The following is a 23,913-nucleotide window of genomic DNA, read 5'->3' as shown; positions in this document are numbered from 1 at the left end:
GAGAGAGAGAGAGAGAGAGAGAGAGAGAGAGAGAGAGAGAGAGAGAGAGAGAGAGAGAGAGAGAGAGAGAGAGAGAGAGAGAGAGAGAGAGAGAGAGAGAGAGAGAGAGAGAGAGAGAGGTGTGGCTGGGGATTAGGGAAACAAATAGATGAAGAAGGAGAGACAAGGCGGAGATCTTAAGGAACCCAAGGAAGAAGTGGCTCCCCCACTAAAAAAAAATTAGGAAGATACCAAAATGCATCTCACATTTGAAGAAAATTATTAAACTCTTCTTCATTTGGCTCATCCCAATCGTGTAAACTTGTATATGACTTTTATGTTAATATTTTTCGCTCCCCTAATAATTTTTTGGTCAAGGACAAAAAACTTTTTTTTGGCCAAGAACAAAAGACCTTTTTTGGTCGCGAATAATACTTTAAAGTAAACAAATTTGTTTTTGTGGTACTAAATTTGTATTTGTTATTCGTGCCAAATACATGACACCAAACTTCAAAGTAACCACGTATCTAAAAAATAATAATTTTCTTGCTGAGATATGAGTTTTTTTATTTTTTATTTTTAAAATCGTTGATATATGAGATGAAAATCTCCATTGTAATAATATTCATAGATAGTAAAAGCTAACATGGCTGACCTACATCACCTCCCTAGCTAGAAATGATCTTCCTCTCGTCAATTCCCATCACCCACGTTATTCTTATGATTTATGAACTAAAAAGACATTACTAACATGGTGGCTCCCAAAAGGTTAATTAACACCGTGCGAAATAACCAAAAAACAAGCGAAATATGAATTATTTTGTATCCAAGAATTTTGTTGCTAAATTTAAACTCACTTTAAAATAATTAAAAATTAAAAATAACATTTGAGTGCTGGAGATTTAATATCTTGCTCAACAACACTCAACTTTTTCATCAAGAATAAAAACTCTGGTCTTTTTTTTTTTGGAGTGTTCACCAAAAAAATTCAATGATTTATATAAATATAGTAAATGTTAATGAGTTTTCCGGAAGCACTTTTTAAATACCTTAAACAGTATATTTCTATGAAATTTTGTGTATTTGGTACATAAAAAACTAAATTATTTAACCTTTTAAAAAATAATTTTAATTTTAGAATTATTAAATAATACTCTAAAGGCACTTGTTATTAGCATGACTCAACCATGATATTAATCCGACTAAACCGTGGATTGTTTTATTTTAATATAATATTTTTTTTAAGAAGTATAATTAATATTATTTTTGTTATTTATTTATTTTTATCAAAAATGGGTATAAAAAAAAAAATTAGACCATTTTTTAGACACACATATATCTCTTTGCGCAAAAAAAAAAAAAAAAAAAATTACAAGAAGAAGAAAAAATTGTGATATTTATCTCTTCCTTCAATGCAAAAACAACAAACACATATACAACCCGCAGTAATCATCATGTCCTCTTCATCATTATTATTATTCTCTCACTGTCATCATCACTACGGCATCTTCTACCTCCCACCAACCGCACCAAAGCCATCATCCATCTCTAATAAGGTCAATACCAAAACAATTACAAGAAAGAAAAAAGATAGAGAGAAAGGTTAGAAGATGAAGAAGATGGCTTCACACAAGAAGAAGAAACCCTAGCTTAGCTTCCAAGGGTGATATCTTCTATTTTCTTGCTTATCAATATCATCATGCTACTTTCTTCTCTTCTCAGGGAATTGAAGCTTAATGGTCCGATTATTTGCTAGATCAAGCAAGTCTATTATCGTTACAACTCTCTCTACATATATATAAATGGATTTCTTTTTATTTTTTGCTATTATTTTTCAAGCTTTGAATTTGTGTTACATATATATATAGCTCATTATAATATATGGATTGATTTTATATGTATATATCTAGTGTGCAACAAGTAACAAAAGGATGAAAAATTGTTTTGGTTGTTTGTTAACTTTATTACTTTGTGTCTTCTTTTGTTTGTAAATTTGATTTGAAGACTTGTGAGTTGTGAAAGTATATAGATCTGGATTTCCATATCTATGTAAGATAATAAATGTAATTCTTCATAAAAGTGCTAAGGTTAATTGGATTGCTCCAAACTGTTATTTTGTATACTGTAGAGAATTTAGACTTTAATGTTTGCGACCCCAGTTTCATCATCATGCTTGCATTTCCTTTTCTTCAAGTAGGGTTCCATTCATGATATTCTTTTTTTCTTTATTTGGGGGTGTTTATATATCGTTTATTTCTAAGAACTCCTCACCCCTAAACACTTTCTTATCTTTTCTTGAGAACAAATTTGAAGAACATGACAATGGATACAGTAAGTAATTGGTATTATAAGATCAATTATGCTTCGATCAGTTTTGAAGTTATTTCCTTGTTTTTTGATCATCTTTCATCCCATTAACAGATGGTTTTAAATGTTTACCATGAAGATATAACATTCTTATTTTATTCTTTCCACAAGTTTTTTTATCATCCCCTATGTCAAGCTCAATATTACATAATAATAATAATTAATTGAGAAATGCTAACTTGTGCCCTTAAGGCAAGACACAAGTTAATGAATCAAATATAGAAATAGTTTGTTGAGATGTATGCATTCCTTTTAATCTTTAATTTTTTAATGAATTGAATGCACAAAATTTTAGAGAAAATAATTTCTTTTAAGTTTTTTAACATTTGCCTTTAAGGCACAAGTTAACACTACGTTAATTAAATTATATATTTGTCAACATAGAATTCAAAGCCCTCACGTCCTACCCTTACATCATTAAAAATTCTCTTAAATAAGTCGATGTCAATTAAAATGCGTGCATAATGACCAAAAGCTTTCTTCTTCGTTGCATCATCAACCATCAATGGAGTATCAACCCCAATTTCAATTTCATAAACAAAGTTTGTGGAAACATATATTCTTGGGGAATATCGATTATTTTTATCCATACTTGGATGGGAGACTGTTTTTATGTGTACATATATGTGAATTAAAAAATTCTCAACTCGACTATCCCATTGAGTGCTCATTTATGAGGCGAGATCATGTCATTGATATTGTAGCGATCAACTAATCCTAATCATTGGATTTGTAACTTATCTTTGTCTCCTCACCTATAAATAGAGCTCTCATTCTTCACTTGCACTCATCCCAAAAGTTCTTTTGAGTTAACAAATAACTTTTTTCTCTTCTCCCTCCTTTAAATCGTGTTAACGATCTATTATTTTCTTTTTTTTTCCCTTCGAATTGAAAGAGTGTTCTTAACGTCATAGTCCATTCAGTTTATAATGTCCCTTCGGTATTAAGAATAGTTTTAAGAAGATAGTCACTTCGATAAATTTTTCCCTTTCGAAAATAAGAGTGTTATTAAGATAATAGTCTCTTTAAAAATAAGAATGATCTTAATAAAAGAATCCATTTTCTACACTTTATGCCCTTGAAGAAGTAAGATGTTAGAATGGTGGAAACATCATAAAGAGTGGTCATAATACCATATTAGAGTGACGTACCATATTCTTACAAGCTTCCACACCTCAATCATACACCTCATATGAGATTTTTATGCAAATCAGATACCCTTTGTTGCAAGGTTTTGGTAATTGTATGATATAAAAAAGATCATCAAATTTAATTGTCACCCCTTGTGTGAAATAGTGTTTTTGACATTTTTGTTTAGTGAGGAATCGAAACATGATATATTGAAATAAACTTCGCATATAAGAGGCGGCACCACCATGATGGGTAGAACCTTGAATAACGTCAATATTTGGCAGTGCTCTAAACCAAAGCCACCAAATTGAATGGCACGGTGGAACTTCTATGGGTGCCAAGAAAACCAACATAAGCTAACCAAACATGTAAAGCAAACCAAACAAGTTGGAGATTGTTGATTTTGTGATTGGGAATTTGATGAGCAATGAACCACATATTAATTGTTCATCTCCAAGGGTGAGAACCAAATGGTGGAGTGGAAACCAATTAACAAAGCACATAATGAATTACACAGTAGCTAACAAAATAGCCACTATCATGAAAAATGATGAGATGTTAAATGACGATGCCTATGAAACCCTAGCAGAACCTCACTCTTATTTATCGTGATTGGGCCTAACACAACCCCACAAAATCAGCCTGTGAGGTGAGGATTGCCCTCCACTTATAAATCCATTGTCAGACCATCTCATATTCGATGTGAGACTCTTAACACACCCCCTCACGACCAGCACTATTGGGTTTGGTTCGTGGACATAAATGGTGAGTAGCCCGATAGCGGAAACTTGATAGCAGGTGGCCCAATAAATCTTGAAATTTGTTTTGGATTTTTGGCCAAAAGAAATTTGTTTTGAAATGTCACGTTACCTTTTTACAACCCATTTTTCTTGAGCATCATTTAGATTTTTTAAGACATATGGGGATCAACCACCTTTAAAGAAGTTAACTAGGTGATGATTACTAATCTTAGTGGGTTTAGTTGTCTTTTACGTTTCAGACATCAAGGATCAACAATCTTTAATAGAAATGACCGGTTGAGAGTCACCATTCTTAGAGGGTTAAATTTCCTTTTAGTGTCTACCCCTAGTCCCTTATCATATTTGCTTACAACTTTTTCAATTTTTGGGGTTTGCTCACATTTCATAGGTAAAAAAATTTCAACATTAAATAAAGGACAAACAATCCATTCACAATGAGATAATCAATTATAGTTATATGAACCAAACATAATAACACGACTAAGCAAGCATATGAACAACGAATTAGCTCTCTAAATCTCTACCATAAATTAAAATAAGGATTTCATATGACCGTCATTTCCATTAATATATTCAAACATAAATAAATAATTATGTGACTCAATTTTAACGAGTTAATTCATTTAAAATCAATTTTTATTTAATGACAAAAATAATTGAAAAGCCAATCTGGCCCCACCACCACATATACAGAATTACAGATCCAACGGTTCTAGTTCAATCACACAGTCACCATTTTCCTGCGCACAAACACTACTTCCAACCCCATTTCAAAAAACCAAAAACTCCGTTCTCCACCGTTCTCATCACCGCACCCTCTCAACTCCGCCACACCTCCTCAAATTCGCGGAAATGAAATTAGGCTTAGGGTTAGGTTAACACTTCGCAATCCTCAAACCGTTTCTCTTCATACTTCGTATTGTAGTTGCAGAAATTTTCGCTTAATTGTTAATTTAGGGTTTGTGCATTTGGGGTCGTTTGATTTTTAGGTGAAATGTCTAATTCTTCGAGGGGTCGAATTACCATTACTCTTGGACGCAGTGGTCAGGTACAAACAAATTTGTGCTTTTATTCAATTAACTTCTTTCACCCATTTTTTGCTACTTTGATTTTGCTATATTTTTGGTTTTGTTGTATTTTTTTGGGTTTTGAATTTGCTTGATCAAACAGTGGTTGATTATTTTTTATTCTGTTAATTGATGATAGTATTTGTAGTTTTTGTTGATGAGTAAGACATTTTGGAATTAGAAATGATAGCATAAGAGAGAAAGTTGGGGTAGTACCTATAGAAGAAAAGATGGTGGAAACTAGGCTTAGGTGATTTGGGTTTGTAGATAGAAGACACTTGGATTTTGTAATAAGGAGAGTAGATCAGATGGAGGGTAGTCAGCACATATACTTCTCAGATTAGGCGTGTCCCGGTGGTGTCGGATACGTATCGTGTCTTTGACACCGACATGACACAACACAAACATGTATGATTACATATTTACATAGATTTATGATTGACGTGTCTGGTGTCAGTGTCTGAGTCTGTGCTTCATAGCTTGAGGCAGAGGACGACCTAGAAAAACTATAAGAGAAACTATTATAAGATTTAGAGAGAAATGAGTTGGATAAAAACATGGTATATGACAGAACATTATGGCGTCGTTTGATCTATGTAGCCGACCCTACTTAGTGGGATAAGGCTTGGTGATGGTTGTTGTTGTTAGTTTTTCTTTTGTTGTTGACGTCAAGTTCAATGTTTTCCATTTCTGTCTTTTTTTGCCTTGTTTAAGTTATTTGTTGAGAATTAAAGGAATGGAGTATAATTTTTTATTCTTACCACTGCTTATGGATTTGAACATTGGAATGTAGAGTTTTAGTTTGATGTATGATGAAAGGGATTTTCGTGTGAATGACATTATATTTTTCACTTGAGTTTAGGTTGTGAAGAGGGATGTTACTGCGGTGGATGTTCCTTACTCTTCTTCTATGTCTTCGGCTGGGACTAAGCGGTCTGTACGAGACAGAATTGGATATAGTGGAGATAGTTCCATGAGGCATGGAAATGGAGTCAGCGGCAATAAACGGTGTGTTTGTAACTTTTCGGTATTTATAGCTAGTGTGGTATTGGTCATTGAACCTGCAACATTATATTTAGGCACATTCACACACACCCCTAGCAGGTTCTCAGTTTGTTCAGAAAATTCACCAGGGATAATGTTTTTGACTATGAAATGATCAGTGCTAGAGTCAGAACAGTTTGCCTGTGTTTTTGGTGTGATGCAATGCAATCAAAGTTAACTTTCATGATTTATGTTGTTTGGATTCTCTGCAGACAGCGAGGAGATGCAAGCATGCGAAATGGACCTGACGGTAGTACTCTCGCTCAGCAGTGAATTTACCCTTCCAAATTTATGTTACTCAATGACTTCTGTATTTTAATTTCGTTTTCCTTACTTTGCTTAGATGGGCGTATTGGCAAAGATGATCTCCGATTGAAACTCATGCGAAAAAGTGCGTCGAGGAGAGATGAAAGTAATGACAATAACAGGAATGTCGATCTCCGTGAAAAATTGAAAAAGACAGCTCACCCTCCGACAAACAGTTTTAATTCAAAGCAACACATGCCGGAACCAAGGGAACCAAGCTTGTTCAGGCCAGTTCCTTCAGCTAGAAGTTCTGATGATATAATGCGTATGGAATCCATGAGAAACTCATACTCTCCTTGGACACTGGATCAAATTCGGCAAAGATCACCTGAAGAGTATCCAAGTACTTCCAGGGGGATTTCCCCCCAAAGAAATGCTGGAGACCCGCAGAGAAGGCCATTAAACAGGACATACGATGGTGTCAGACCAGTTCAATATGCAGGTAGGGATGTTCTTGAAACTTCAAGGCCTCCAAGTGCTGCACCTTCATCTTTCATGCCAAGATCCACAATGTCTACCTTGCCTCCAGTAACTGCCAAGCCTGTACCATCCCATCCTGGTCGACTTCCTCCATCAGGCAGTGTTCCACAAAGGCCTCCATTTGTGGTGAGTTTTACTTATTCTCTTATCTCCAGATTCATTCTATCAAACGTTATTGTTTTGTGTTGCTTGTAGAAAACTTTCCCATGACCATCTGATGGATGTATAGGCTGAATCTGTTTTTCACTTTTGTCCAAATCACATGCCCTTCAAGAATTCCATTCTAAAGCAATGGTGACAGGCAAATTAGATTTTTTTTTTTTTTTTGGGGGGGTAATTAAATGAAATCACTAATTCATGATATTCCACTATGGGGAATGTTTTGGAGGCTGATTTTTCACAAACTCTGGATGTTCAATCTGCCTTATAATAACTATATTACCGTGTTAGCTGTGATTTCTCTGCAATCTGGATATTCTGATTACTCATAAGGTCTCTTTTGGGCAATCATAGTTTCTGATAAATTAGTGATTGCTTCAGTGAATGAATTAGGCATGAAAGGTGTATTGGGAAAATTCAAGTCCCACATTGGCTGGAGATGTGGCCTACAATTAGGAGCTTACAAAGCTTAGGCAATCTTCACTTCACAAGTTGATTTTGTTGGGTTGACTTGTACCTAAGTACTAAGATTCTTTTATGAATTTTCTGCCTATTAATGTCAAATCTTGTTTGAGTTTTATTGCTATTTTATTTTCCGAGTTTGTGTGAAAAATTTAGTCATAAATTGATTGAACAAAGAGTCAGAGTTAGCCATTCAATAGTATCATAGTCTATCATGGGTACTCCTAAATTCAAGTCGTGCACATACTGGGTATGTTGTTATGTGTTGGGTACTTGTGGTCTCATTCCAAAAATAGTTTTCAAACAAAATAATTGGGTTTTCAATTTGGGTGTGTACTGTATCTGAGAAATAAATTGTTGTTCACTAATTTTTTATTTTATAACAAAACTAGGTTTTTACATTCTTTTTGTTGATAATATCTATATTACTTGTGGCATTTTTACCTATTTTCTACTATTTACATTTTTTTTCCTATTGTTTGCTATGTAAATATCCTCTTTCCTGATTTCAATGCATACATTGCTTGATCTTTTTTTTTTTTTTTTTTTTTATGATTTGTGATGTATTAAATTTCGAAAGATTATGGGCAATAATTTAGATAATTAATCCCTATAGTCAACTGTTTAATTTTGTACAGAATTTAGTGTAAATTCAAGTGATTGGATTTAATTGATAAAACATTTCTGTATCAATTCTAGCCTCTTATTCATATAAGGGAAATGACCCTTCATATAATTCAAGTTCTTTTTCCTCTCAATTTTTTTCGTCTGTATACAATTTGGTCATGCTTATACAAAATATTAAATTCATATAAATATATATATATATATATATATATTAAAAAAATTATATTGGTTTACCCCTTAGATTTTCTATAGCCCCGTACAGTACCTACATGTTTATTCTATGGAGTGTTAGAAGTAGTCAAAATGCTTATAATACTCATGTTAAATGAACTTAACTTGAATCTTTGATATTATGTAACATCCTTGGTTGAATTGAAGATGTTAAAGATAAATGATGTGCAAGCCTAACATTATTTTTTATTTAAAACTGGAAGAATTCTAGTAGAGAAACTCTCCTTTTTTATATTCCATTGATATGTATGTATAAATTGCATTGTGTTTTCTGTAATGTAGAAGAAAAATTACTCTTTCCAATTAGTATCCTTAGATATGTTGATGCTGGTATTAAAAATACTGATTCTTGACTTCCCAATTAAACAATTGGAGCAACATTGTCCGAGTTACTGTTGGTATTTGGAGTCTGGTCACTAATATTCTGAACTACTGGAAATTTATGTAAATTACTTTTATAGCTATCATAGTCTCTATGATTTGTCATGGAAGGTTGTGATGTATAGATGAGGATGGATTCTCTGTTCTATTTAATTCTCTGAACAAATTATGTGTGCAGTTCATTCTGACTTGTGGTATTCCTGCTTACATGCAGGGCAATGAACAGCAACCACAAACTGTTGATGGCTTGTTACAAGCACTGGGATTACAAAAATATCAAATTCTTTTCAAGGCTGAGGAAGTATGTAAATGCTTTATTTATGCCGATAAGAAATTATATAATACTGGTTTTTTTTTTTTTTCTTTCTAAGTATTTGAATATGTTGTGACATGATATGTAGAATGAAATGTCAAAATTGTTTACTCATTTGGCTGCTATAGGAATTCTAACCTGGAATATTATTGGGGAAGACAATTTATTAATCAAGGGATAGTTTTACACAATATTTTGTCATTTGACTTATTTCTTGCTTGAGTTTTGACTTCAGATGGTTTGATCTATTCAGCCTCCTTTCCTCTTTCCTTGTCAGGAAACATGTTTCAAGAAATTACTTACTTGTTTAATACTCTTGCATGTGTGTGTGTGTGTGTATGCTATCTGCGCTAGTGTTAAACTATAAGCATAACAGAATATTTTTGTTTAGGAAACAAAAATATGAAGAGGAGAAAAGTGTTAATTTTTGAAACTTTACTTCAAAAGTTTTATTATCACTTTAAATGCCTGTTGCTCACTTCTTTCTTGGGTTGGCTTTCAACCCCACCTGACATGGGAATGTTGCCCTAACTAAAACTTACCTCTATAATAACAGTGAGGGATAATTCTTATTGTTTGCTGGTGATTAATAAGCTTTTAGCTTCAATTGACTTTAGATGTTCCATACACCTGTACTGAACTTCACTATAGATAAATTTGAAGTTTATTTTGTTGAGTTCTCAAGTGATCATATGTCGTCATACAAAATTCTTAAATATAAGTCTTGAAATACGACCGATCCCACTTGGTGGTATAAGGCTTGGTTGTTGTTGTGTTGTATTAGTCTTGAAATATGAATAATTAAATACCAAAATATGGTATGGTATTTATTAAGTTATTATACATTTCTGCTATGAATATTTTTAATTTGGCACTACCAGTTATCTTATATACTAATATGTCCTCGCAGGTGGATATGACTGCATTGAGGCAGATGGGTGAAAACGACCTCAAAGAGCTTGGAATTCCTATGGTAATTTTTGTCTTCATTTAAATTTGTGGCTTATATTCAGGTGTTGTTCAATGAGGCTTAAGTTTTGAATTGAACAGTAGACTAAATATATGAATTTAGGCATTTGTATTCTTTTGTTGTACATATCTGAGACAATGTGGAACGGGTTCCATTAGTGGAATTGCATTGGAGGATCTCTGGCTATGTTTTGTTAAAAAAAAATTTGCATCCATCTTCTTAGTACTAGCTGCCTTGTTCAATACCACCCAATTCCTTCTGATAGGAACTAGTATCTTTAACATATTAGAAAATTCAGGGTTGAATTTCCTTTGTAAAAGTATGGATTGCAGAACAATGTCAATGTTCACATCCCAATGCCCTGTGCCATAGCTGTCTCAGATGCCCATCTCTCTATTTTCTAATCCCTTTCTCATTTATATACATCACTGCCTAACCCACTACCAAACTCACTAACTAACCATGTAAATGGCTTACCTATCAATATTCCCACTGAACATTCCTCTTGCCCTGTCCTCAATATGAACCTGCTGAATAAACCAAAAAGTCCCTCCAGGATCCCACTGCATGAAGCTTAATTAACACTGTTCTCAATTTTCCCAAGCCCTCTTTTCCACAGCTGGAATTTGGAAATTCTGGTTCTGATGGTGGTTGAGTTCTAGCTGGATTGCCCTAATTTTAGCATGTTTCCTGTGTGTCCAACAAGTTGTTGATGCTGGGAAAAGTTCCAATACGATGACAACTTTTAGGCAAGGCTTGTTATGAGCCAAAGACTATACAGTTCTTTTCCTTTAACTGGGAATAAAAAGTAGGAAAGTCATGTGTAAATTATATTCCTAGGAATAAAAGTACCTCCCCTAGGCATAATTTATGAAAACTTAAAACAAACATGGGAACCTAGGATTTCAAATGTCATATTCCTGGGTATAAATTTGCAATCCATGAAACAGACACCCCGTAAGTATTGTCATGTTGTCCCTTTTATTTTCTGCTATGGCGTAACCCACGGAAACAACTTCTGTTTGTTCTCTACCTTCAGCCTTTTAAGTTTTGCATTCCGAATCTTTTGAAAGTCGACAATCTAGGTATTCTGCTTTTAAATTTTTTGCTCTTGTTGTTTTCACTCCTTTATGACTGTGTAGTTGCTTCTATATTAGCCTGTAACAAGAACAAGATTAGAATGGTGTGAATTTGTACGAAAAGAATGTGTTGTTTTCATGCGCATGTGTTGATAACACTCTTTGATTATTAGAAGATATTTGTTATCTAACTTATAAAGGCTGCTTGGGTTGCAGGGTCCAAGGAAAAAACTTCTTCTTGCACTCTTGCCTCGTAAACGTCCACAGTGATGACTGTCTATTGTGTTTGATGCTGAAATTGACCAATTGTTGGAGCTCAGGATTTTATAAAAAATATTAGGTGATGGTAAATTACACATCTGAGAAATTTTAGTAGTATACATGTCTTGTTCAGTTTGGGGTTCGAATGCCCCTTGTATTCACAGTCACATTTTTGCATTCAAGAACAATTAAGTATCGGTTGAATTTTTTGTTGGAAATATTGGTCTGTAATATAGTCGGTACTTATTTTAATGGAAAGAAGTAGAAACCCGAATCAATTTAACTCTAATCGTGTTATTAGTGCCTTCTTGCTTTTCTATATTGTCATAGGAAGGATTTGTATTAAGATATCTAAGTTTTTCTTCTTTGATAAATTTTCTTGTCATTTTTCCTTGCCTTATTTTCGTTGTTTATTGCGGTTCAGAACAAGTCTGCCTAAGTATTAAAAAGATAAACAGCAATGCTATTTACAGCGAAATTTATTATCACAAACCTATCACGAACAGTTTATGAGCGTCGGATTTTTGGTTTAGCAGAAATCATGGGTTGTAGTAAACATAAAAAAGTAGCATTTTTGAACAAAAAAAAAACATGTTTATCTTTTCTGTCAAAATAATAAAACATGTTTGTGCTTTGACTTCCTTCAAAAAAAAATGTTTGTGCTTTGTCTGGAAGATTTTCTGCCTAGTTCATTGATGCTCTTGGAAGAATGTTGAGCTTTACTGCTGATCTTAATGTTTGGTGCGAATCTGCAAATGTTTGCTTTTTTCTTTACATTGATTCATATTTTCATTGCATGAAAAACGTGTTGGTAATCACCCAATTGGTCATAGATACGGAAAATGATTTTTTGGTAGTAAAAGTCGTATTTTTTTTTATTTTTTTTTGTCTATTAAAATGTTGGTGACGTTATAATACTAATTATTTTCATGTGTTTTCTTGATAAAACGTTGTGCTCTTTTTTGGTGCGTCACATTCACATGTTATGGCACTAAAACTAAGAATTAGTTCGTTGTCTCATATTTTTAAATTGGGTTGTGAATTACACCCAATCCATTAAAATGTAAGATATTTATTAGATTAAAAGTTTAAAAATTGATGGGGTATACTATTATTAGATTGACATGTATCTTAACCAAATGATTGCGCTCAATTGGTGAATGAACTTCAACAAGGAACAAATTATTTGAGAGAATATAAGTTTAATTTTTTCGTTAAACAAATATTAGATAGATTTTATCTATTTTTTGATTGAATCCGAATTACTAGAGCTCATTTTCTTTAGGAACCGTTGTAGGGTTAACTCAATCTTATGTTTACTTCAATACAGTAAATATGTGTTTGGTTCTCTTCATAATCATGGCAACTATTTTTATTGACAGAATAATCATGCCAACTTGTTTTCAACAGTGCGAATGGCCTTGAGGTGGAGGTGAGTCACTGAGTTTTCAAACATGTACTAGGATATATGCTTTTTTTCATTTTGTTATCCGTGCAAAATACAGTTTTAAGAAGAATTAATATGATCGATATTTGATAATTAAACTAAGAGTCCCAAAACTAGGAGACCAAAAAATTCTGAATAAGAGACCAAAGAATATATATCCTAGTTCCAAAACATGAACCAGGATATATGCTTTTTTTCATTTTGGAATTATCTAGGGGGTTTTATAGTATCCAGGTTTATGCCACAACACTACTTATGCATCCAAAATTCTGAATAAGAGACCAAAAAATATCTTTTTAAAAGAGGGGATCAATTTTGTAAGCAAGTAAAACTAAGGTACCAAAACTGTAATTGATTTTAAATTTCATAATTTATCATCATTTGTCAGGGGTGTGTTAGCTCTAAAGTTGTCCCTTAAATAGTTTTGGTGTGTTACATGTAGTTTTCCCCTACCTACCTACCTACCAACCAGGTGGTCTTACCCCAATAGTTTCCGACAATGGTACACAATTTGCTTGGCTTACTGCTCTTGATGACTGTATCCTAAAACATAATTGAAGATTGTTAAAAAGAATAAAATAATGCTGCCAACATATTTCTTTTAAGCAAAATTTTGAAGTTCAAAAATATCACAAGACATAGAAGGCATCCCAACTATATTCACACCTATAAAATTATAAGCTATTCTTTGCAACGTCTCGATAAATATGTTGTAATAAGAAGCGAGTATATATTATAGTGCACTAAGTGAATATAAAATACCGTTTTATTGAGATTATGGTTGGTATCACAGTGAGTATGCTAGAATTAAGGTGGTCCATCGTGATTTTGTATAAGGTATAAAGTGTAGCTTTTGAAAAATTACGGTGGATCATTGTGATTCTGTCATACCCACTATGATGCCAAATATAAACTCAAGTGATTGTTTGGTTTGACGATCGATGAAAAAATCTTGCGTGTCAATAACCATTTGCCGTGAATTTTAACTAATGTTCAAATGGTGGTAGCTTTGGTGAAACTTTTTTTTTTTGAAAGGAGCTTTGGTGAAACTTGTGGTGGTATGTTACAAATTAACCCTAATTTTAATTTTAAATTTGGCCCAAAAAATTAAAATTTATAAAAGTTTCTCAAAAGTATGACATTGTAATTTTTTATTACTCCATCCAAACAAAAAGTATTGAGAAATGAAAGGAATTTAATTGAATCATTTAAATTGTCTAGAATTTTAAATTTTTTAAAATTTCCTAATTACCCTCATCCAAACACACTCTTAAGGTCTCAAGATCTCAAGTTCGATTTCATTTGAAACCAATTCAAGTAGGTTAATTTAACTTTTTCAAAAACCTAATGAAAAAACCTAATGAAATAAAATCACAGTGAAAGAAAAACGAATGCAGTGCAATAAATCAAAAGGAAACAAAATTGTTTTTCTTTTTGGTCTTAAAATTTATTTTTGAAAGTGAGTTTAGTTTAAATGATTTTATTTTAAAAGTATTTGATGTAAAGTCTGTATAAATTTCCAAACTAACATAAATTATCACTTTTTTTTTTTTTGAGAGAAACACAAATTATCACTTATGACTTGGATATGTACTTATTTAAATAAAATTATATTTATAACACTAATTAAAATTAATTCTAATAATATATACTTTGTGTGGATTGACTAGGTTAGGTTTATGTCCCCCAGTTCTTTTTTGTATTTATTTTTTCCTTTTTTTAATAATATATATGAGTACCTCTGACATAGACCGGAATCTGTAAGACATTCCATTTTTTTGGACTGTTTTCTATTCTTTTTTATGTCTTTGGACTCTTGTCTTATATAAAAAAAAAAAAAAAAAAATTCTAATAATTGGTCAAAAGAATATGTACTTATTTTTGGTACGAGCTAAATGATTTGGAAAATTTAAACTAGACACATACCTAGTCTATAATCACAATTGTATTATTTTTCTTAAACAATCACAATTGTATTGATGTGATCTTTTATATAGTATACTCTTATCCTATAAATTTTCAAGTCCTAACTCTAAACACTTTAGACCAAAAATTCCTTGATCAACTCCACATGTTGCCAGAGGTTAGGGACAAGTCTTGTAAGTTACGATCCTGCGAGTCAGCAAATAGAGATATATGGTTGAATCTTCCTTGTTGCTACATTAACTTTTAACGCCCAAGTTCATTTGATTTATGAGCGCATTTGGCATAAACAAATATTTCAATCAAAACATGTTCTTTCTCAGAAGTAACATATATAGTATTTTGTTATTTGTTATTTGATATTATAATATATGACTGCAGTCAGTTTTGGCATTCTATAAGGATTAAGCCCCATAAAATATTAGAAAACCACTAATATGAATTTCTCCAAAAGTGAAGGCTATTATATCCTTATATCGTGAGGGCTGATATAAATCTTCGGGCTATGAAGTATTGATATTTTAGATTGAAGGCAAGTTTAGTACTCGACAGACATGACATCGACATTTATAATACATCTAATCACTTTTAATTTATCTAATTTTAACTTGTATCTATGAGTTGGTGTCTTGTTTGTGTTTATGATCGTACTTCATTGGTCGTAACTTAGGTTTGAATTAAAAAAATCATTTGTTTTTAGGCTATTGATTGGAGTTAGATTGAAAACGTTCAAAGTTGGTGGTTTTGATTGAGTATGGCGACGCGATTTCTCGAAGAAATTGATGTATATGTAAACACTTCAATGTTTAATTCAATATTTGATTGAATATAGTGAGAGGTTGAATATAGTGGGAGGTTTATAAGAATTAATTGTGTATGTTTCTCTTAATGCACATGTCCTTTTATAAGTGGAGTTTTAGGCGAATTAGAGTGAGTTACAGTAGTTGAGAGATTTTCGACGCAATCGATGGATCCTAGTCTGATGGTGCTCATGCAATGATTGATTACCAAAAGGGATACACTTTAGTACATTGGCGGTACAACATTTTAGTATTAGGGATGGGAATAAGGCTATATCTGCCTACATAAGTCTACGACCTAGCCTACGACAAATTAGGCCATATCAGACTTTATCTTAATTAGAGAAGTCTTAGGATTTTTTGTAAGCCTATTTAGTTAAAAGTATCAGGCCACGAGCCATAAAAAAAGCCTCTTAGACTTATCAGACCGGCTTATTTAAGTAAATATGAATAATATTGTATATTACTAATATTATTATGTTATATTTTTTACTTTAAATTAATTATAAATTTTTAAACATTTTAAGTAATTTAAGCTTATTAATATACATTAATTTTTTTGCACATATTATAATTAGAATTGAAATATGATATAATATATAGTCAAATTCTCTAAAAATTCATGTTAAATATAAAAAAAGGAGTTTAATCTTGTTGAGTTATTAGTTAACTAGACTAATTAAACTTAGATCACATTACCTATTTAAAAATGTTCATATGAAATATGATTTTAAACAAACTAGCATGTCACATGAGACTTTTAGAATGTCAATTCAAGCTTAAAAAATAAGCATTTAACAAACCGCATACTAGATTTAAACCTTAAATAAATTTACAAATCAAACTTAAACCTTTCGATGTCTAGCTTGGTTTAGTCTATTCACACCTCTGTTTAGCTATGCCTTTATTGTGAAGTCTATTAGGGATTAGGACTTATTCCCTCCGTTTTTAAATATAAACAAATTTTGCTTTTTTGGTTCATTTAATTAATGATGTACGTGGTTTATAATATGAACCACATATATCATTAATTAAATAAATCTAGAAAATAAAATTTGTTTATATTTAGAAACGGAGGGAGCAGTCCAGTGTACATGAACTATATAGTAAATTTCGGCTAAGTATATTGGTTCTCCTACCTCTTTTATGAAAATATTTTCATTGTAAAAAAGGTGAAGAAGTATATCCAATGGTTTTCCCTCAAAAAAAAAGTATATCCAATGGTTAGAGAGCAAGTTTTTGAAGCTGATGGGTAGGACCATGATTTGATATTCTTAAACCAAAGTGAAATGAAAATGGAATTGGCTAAAATCAATCAATCATCCAACCCACCCACTTAAGCCACCATAACCCAATTTTCTCCCACATGGCTTCTTTTTATTCCACATGTTAGGATAATGAAATATGAAATGGTAGATGACAGCATGCCTACTTGGAATTCTCCTCCAAAAGCAACAATTCTATTTTTTTTTTTGAAATAAATTAAAGCATGAAAATAGATAAAAAGGAGTGGGAATTGATGAGCATGAGAAATTTATTGGTGGAAGAAGTCAACCAATGGGAGATCAAATTAAAAGACATTAGAATAAAACACAATCTAATGATTTTTCTAAATTGTCCCAAAAGCTAACAGAATGTAGGCCCAACTAGAACAACTGTCCAACTTTTATTTGTAGAATAATACTATAGTTGATGACTTGATTCACCTGAAAAATATAATTTGTATAAAATATAGGCTTTGCCTGCTCTATGAAGATATGCCAAGATCTTATGGAAGACTATTATTAGTATATATGCTTGCATCATTTCCCACTTCTTATATTCCATCATTTAGTTTCTTCTACTATTTTTTTTTTAAAATCTCCCCATTTCATAATCATTCATAAAAACATGTTAAACGATCAAATAATACAATTGGCAAAGATTTTAGGGTCTTTATATAAGTTGTTAGAAGTTCTATTCATAACTCTAACATGAAAAAAACTTGATTGAAGAGAAAGAAACTATCTTGTGTATACAGTAAAATTTTCGACAAAGATTAAATAGTCACCGATAAATGGTGTAATGGATATTTTGTATCTATAACAATGTTATTAAAAACATGGTCAAAAAATACATATTAAGGTTGTTTTTTAATGTGATTGTGGGTGGTGGGAAGATTATAAAAAGAAACTATATTTAGTGCTGAATAATCAAATTTGTACAGATGTTAAGCATTTTATAAATAACTTGAATTGAATAACTCTAGTAGATGGGACTTGGCTATAGCTTAGCACCCATTATAGCAATATTAATTTGGCAAACTTTTTCTTAATATATGATAAGCTTAGGTAGAGGACAATACATTAAGGCATAAAGTCATTGGCTGGTCACTAAAATATTGTTAGATATGCAAATTTTAGTACAATAGTAGATACGTTATAAAGTTAGTGCATCTTTCCTTCGAGATGATCACATCTTTTTTTCCTTTGACTTTTTGTAGCTACAGTTAGTTAAATTACTTTAATCATGTCTTAAGCAAGGAATATATATTACTTTGTTAATATAAAAGAAATTCAAGTGGAACTATATAAATATTATTAAGTGCTTATAGACCCACTAATTAATTATACTTTTAATAAATTAATCAATGTTACACAATAATCGACATTTTGACCATTTCACACGGAAAAAGGAAAAACAAAGAGAATATATATATATATATATATATATATACGAGAAATTAAATAATATTAGGGTGGAAAATATTGAGTTAGGAGTGAAGCATATATAGTATTATAAAGTTGAAAAAAAAATAAAACTAATATGTATATTATCTTAAAAATTAAAAATGATTTTGATATTTTTTACAAATAGCTCAACTATTGTGGGATGAGGAGTACAATGAATCTCCTCCTATATTTGAGAACCTTGAGGTGTATACTACACCAATATAAATACTAAATAGTCTTTTTTTAATAAGAAACATTGCATGTAAGACTGCTTCCATTTTATCCCATTTTTCTTTTAAAGCTTGTATTATAATATATATTTATTGACCTTAGCTTCTCTTATGCTGTCCAATGTGCCATAAAACTATAGTATTAATATTTTTTAATAAAAGTACTGTGCATGTTTGAACCTAAGAGCTTATACTATAAAAGGAAGATATGCATAACAACTAATCAATGCAATTCTACCTCAAAAAAATACTTCTTTCAATTATCTAAGAGAAAAACATGGAAAAGGAAATGTGTGATATTTCTGTTGAGAAGAGGCTTAGGCTATTTGGTTTTGAGCTAAATCCAACAAAGAATAATAATGAAGGAGTTGCCAAAGAGTCTAATGAAGGAGATGAAAGTGTGAATTCCTCTAACTCAATTTCATCTGGAGGAGATAAAATTGTCCAAGAAAAAAATTCATCTAAAGACCAAGATGAGAGAAAATTTGAGTGTCAATATTGTTTCAAAGAATTTGCAAATTCACAAGCATTAGGAGGCCATCAAAATGCACACAAGAAAGAAAGATTGAAGAAAAAAAGATTGCAACTTCAAGCTAGGAAAGCTAGCATAAACTATTACTTGCAACCTTTTCAAAAAAATCATCATGGTTTTTCTTACCATGGTTCTGATCATACTCATTGGTTTTATGACCCTTCTTCTTATAATTCTGAATTCTCTTTGAGTGAAGAATCTCAAATTAGTTTCAAGTCAAAAAATGTTCATGATACTAACTCTAGTTGGTATTCTCTTCCTTCTCATGTTTCTCCTTCCCAACAAGATACTTGCATGTTTACTTTCTCCAACGATGATAAGCCTTCTTCAAACCAAAGTCATAGTAAAGCTTTAGATCTTCAACTAGGTCTTAATTTGCAGTCAAATACAATAAGAAGCTCTTTGAAAAGGTCGTAGTTTGGTATAGGATCCAAAGTAATAGTTTCATTGTTTTCCTTGATATTGTTTGATTATGAACAATTCTCAAACATCAAGGAAAAGGAAATTAGAAGAAAAAATTTCACTATTCATTTGAGTTGGCTTGTCATGACTTTGCCCCTACTGACCAATGATTGTTCAGACATTAATATATACAATTCTTAATTATGGTGTATTTATTTTATGGTATATAGCCATTGGCAATTATATACAATGTTTTATACATTCATATTACATTTACAATTTGTCTCCTTTATTCTTTCTTTCAGATACAAACTTATCTTCACAATACATATTATATATAAAAACTTGGGAGAGCGGCCTTACTGTCACGATCTACAGAGATTCAGTCCTTGTTTCATCGAGTTCCATAAAAAAAAAATACTAAATATACTAACACAGATAGAAAGGGTAAACTCACCAATGATTTGATTAGATAAAGTAACACATAGGCTGTTCAAAATTAGTTCTAGTTGATATGTCACATGTCAAAGGTGTGAAACAAATTTAACTTCAAAGGGAAACTAAATAGAGCATATTGAATGAAAATATATGGCTGTCAAATTCTGAAAACAAGTATATATTTCAAGATGGAACATGGTGATAAAAATGGGATATAAAATTAGGTTTCTCCATTACATGAGTAGTTAGATTAGGTAGGATGATAATAGAGACTATTGTGATAATAATGATTTTTTTTTTTAATATATTTTGGTATGTCCTATAGTATCATTTCACTTGAGAAATAATTTTCCTATGTGTAATTGCTTGTCTAAGAAAACAAGTTAACCAATGAGTACCTATCAAAAATAAATAAAAGCTAACAACTGATATCTAAAATTGAATGTGGTCAATTAATTCGATGTTAGGGCACAATTGTGTATCTAAATCTCTTGTTGCAAACCATTAGAATCAGTTACATTCTGGTGTAATTTAAAGGTATCTAATGATGTTGCACATCAAATTAATTTGGATAAGTATACCAAACTTTCAAATGTCTCAAGCATTCCTACTTTGGAAAGTACGTAACTACCATTAAATTGTTTTTCTGAACATGAAAAATCATCATTATATATCAAACTTTAATTTAGTCTCTTATTGAATTTTCACTAACTACCAAGTCTAATTTGGGGGTGACATCTCCTGTTTTTATCAACATGCAGATAATTAGCAAGTCTTTTATAGAAAATCTAGTTACGGAGCTTGTGATGCTCTACATGCTGAGACGGGTTTTTATTTGGGATTTATCTCACGTAATTGTTGAGAGTGACTCGAAAGTGCTTCTTGATATTGTTATTAACAATTGTAAACCATCCCTTCTCTGGTTAGACGTATTAAGGAGATCTTTCAGTAAGATTTACGTACTCAGATTATTCACATTTGGCGTGAATGTACTGACTAACTAGCTAATTTTAGCCTATCTTAGATTCTTGAAATGTGTTTGTTTTGAAGTCTCCACCTAGTAAACTTCAAAGTCTCATTATTTATGATATTTCTAAGACTTGCATGTTTAGGAATCTATGTATAACTTAGTTTTTTTTTTCTTTTGTACCAAAAAAAACATCTGCCAAAAGATATCATTTCTTAAATAAATGAATTTCAGTATCTTGAGTAATTTAGTTCATGGCTGAACTACTCTGGAATTCATCTAAATAAACACATGTGATCATAAGCTTCACCACTATAAGAAGTTTAATAGGGGATTAATCATACTCTTTTACATTGTCACTATTCACTGACATTATGAAATACATAGGAATATGAAATAAAAAATAAATTTTACTGTTAATTTGACTTTACTGTTTTTGATAGGCTCAAAAGCATCATTTTCTTTTTGTCATAGTGCTTATCCTATTCTAACCTAAATATTGGTTTTCCTTTTTGCTTACCATATCTTCATTTTTAATGTCCTAATATTTTAATGCATCTTCCTCCTTCCCATTCATCATCAATTAACAATTACATTACAAGCAATTAACAATTACAAGCAAACTCTCATTGTAGCAAACACCATGTATATTATACTATAAGCATTTAAATATCTATCTAATTGTTTTGTCTTATTTCTCCTATTCATTGATATTAAAACCAAGAATTTACTATTGATTCGCTGCATCATGGTATATAGGTGGAACTAATGCCTTATTTTAGGGTTCCATATGCTACTAGAACAAGAAACCTAGTCTAAGCTTTTACCATTGAAATTGATTTGATTTGATTTGATTATTTGCTTCAAATGAAATTTTGGAAACATTCATGCATGTTGGTTACATGATAAACCTAACCCTATATTAGATCCTTAATTTAATTAGTCAGTATTTTAATTAACCATTAAGACGCTGTCCAAACACTATCTAAAATATTTTTTTCAATTTTAATAGAATATATTACATGAACATAGGATCAAAAGAAAAATATTTCACACGTATATATATTTTTATTGTCAAACACTAGAAGACAAAATAGAGCTCTCAATGTTTTCATCATTTTTTAAATAACCAGCCGCCACACACATGCCTTGAACGGCCTTATTTCTTGATATTTTATTAGCTTTTAAGATTAATTCAAGTGAATTTTAAAATGAAGAGCTTGGAAACTGGAAAAGAAAAATAAAAGTCAATTATTTACGTCTTTTCTAATATTATTTGAATATTGAAATATAGTGGATAGTAAAGTTTTCCTTTATTGGGTCAGTACCGGATAATTGAATTAATTTATATATAGAAAAATTTGTTCATGGTATTAACATATTGAAAAGCAGCATACTCTTGGATGCGGTTGATGCTGGTTGGACCTAAATCATATGTAAATTTCATCATCAATTCTCAATGAGCGTATGAAAAAAAAATTGAAAAAAACAAAACGGTATTCATTCATTTAAATTAATACATTACATCAGATATAAACATCACTAAAACGTAAAGGACAAATCTACGAACAAACTCACAACACCCAAGTTAATAGCATACAACTGGAAAAATGTCTATAAATAATATGATAAAATTTAAGTCACTGAACTACTCATGCTTCCGGATCTGCAACGTTGACACCCAAATCATTGATTGAATTTGTAGTTTACTAAAGTCGATCTTTCAATAGTAACTAAACGAACATCTCGACAAGCCATGAAATCAAACGTAACACAAGATGGCAAAAAACACAACGCCACACTTAGACGACGAAATCACAAAAATTACAAAAGGAAAAACTTGATATATGTGAAAACCACTTATTTAGATTGAAAGAAATGAGAAAAAAGATGTTGATGGATGATTCTAGGTCAAAAAAATGACATAAAACCATTTCTCCTCGATGAATGAAGGAGAAAGAAAGCTTGGAGAGAAGTTAGAGTTTCTCTCACTAGAAAACTAGGGTCAGCCAGAGGAGCATATGCAATTACTTTTTTTTTTTTTTTTAATTTTTACAAAACAAAACGATATTCATTCATTCAAATCCATAGATTACATCATTCAACACCACTAAAAACATAATGGATGAATCTGCGAACAAACTCACAACATCCAAGTTAATAGCATATAACGACATAATGCCTACAAAAATATATGATAAAATTAAAGTGACTGGAATACACATGACTCCGGATGTGCAACGTTAACGTCCAATTATTTGATTGAATAATAGATCTTCAATATGAATCAAATGAACACCACAACAATATGGGAATCAAACAACACCGCATAAGACGACGAACAACACACCACCACACTCGGGTGACGAAATCACAAAGAAAAAACCTACATCTATGTGAAAAATCAAATATTTAGATTGAATTATAGAGAAAAAGATGAAGAGGGATGATTTCAAGTCAAAAACTGACTCAAAGTCACCCCTTAATAAAGAAACCGGAAGAAAAACTTTAAAGAGAAAAATCTAGAACCGACTTATCGGAGTGAGAAAACTTTTAGTTCACATGTTGCTGAACACAATGATCTATATGGAGCTTTATTTCTTTAAAAGTTGATTTAGGTCCAATTAAAAATTATTTATTTCTAATTGCACACAATAGAAATCTTCCAAAAATTATCTATTTAGATCAAGCTAAATGTGCTACCTTGACTCATTAATGTTTTTAGAAGAAGGTAGATATAGATCCTTTATAAGTGTTATTCCAGTCTTATGTGTGGCTTGAACTGTAGCACCACCGTTCATCTAAAATTTTGTACACTACTTTCCACGCAATTAGAAATAGTAAT

At 31.4% G+C, this 23,913-nt stretch overlaps 2 protein-coding genes across 3 annotated transcripts; both read left to right on the top strand.

Moving 5' to 3' along the window:
- Window positions 1-4,958: 4,958 nt before the first annotated feature.
- Window positions 4,959-11,907, top strand: LOC11408091 (uncharacterized). 2 transcript variants are annotated; one of them, XM_039834446.1, is made up of 7 exons: window positions 4,959-5,286; window positions 6,168-6,313; window positions 6,562-6,599; window positions 6,693-7,261; window positions 9,222-9,296; window positions 10,219-10,281; window positions 11,574-11,907. In XM_039834446.1, exons 1-7 carry the CDS (start codon window positions 5,233-5,235, stop codon window positions 11,625-11,627), a joined length of 999 nt encoding a protein of 332 aa, XP_039690380.1. In that variant the 5' UTR covers window positions 4,959-5,232; the 3' UTR covers window positions 11,628-11,907. The 2 variants fall into 2 exon arrangements, with proteins under 2 accessions (XP_039690380.1, XP_003613372.1); XM_003613324.4 differs by having other exon boundaries at window positions 5,233-5,286; window positions 9,210-9,296.
- Window positions 11,908-18,947: 7,040 nt separating this feature from the next.
- Window positions 18,948-19,939, top strand: LOC112421792 (zinc finger protein 5). The gene has a single exon (XM_024783494.2). The coding sequence runs from the start codon at window positions 19,007-19,009 to the stop codon at window positions 19,676-19,678; it is 672 nt and encodes a 223-aa protein (XP_024639262.1). The 5' UTR covers window positions 18,948-19,006; the 3' UTR covers window positions 19,679-19,939.
- Window positions 19,940-23,913: the final 3,974 nt, after the last annotated feature.

This window comes from Medicago truncatula, chromosome 5 (assembly GCF_003473485.1).
Source record: "Medicago truncatula cultivar Jemalong A17 chromosome 5, MtrunA17r5.0-ANR, whole genome shotgun sequence".
Lineage (NCBI taxonomy): Eukaryota > Viridiplantae > Streptophyta > Magnoliopsida > Fabales > Fabaceae > Medicago > Medicago truncatula.
Note: the sequence above shows the minus strand (reverse complement) of the source record. Positions and strands in the feature narration are given on the sequence as shown.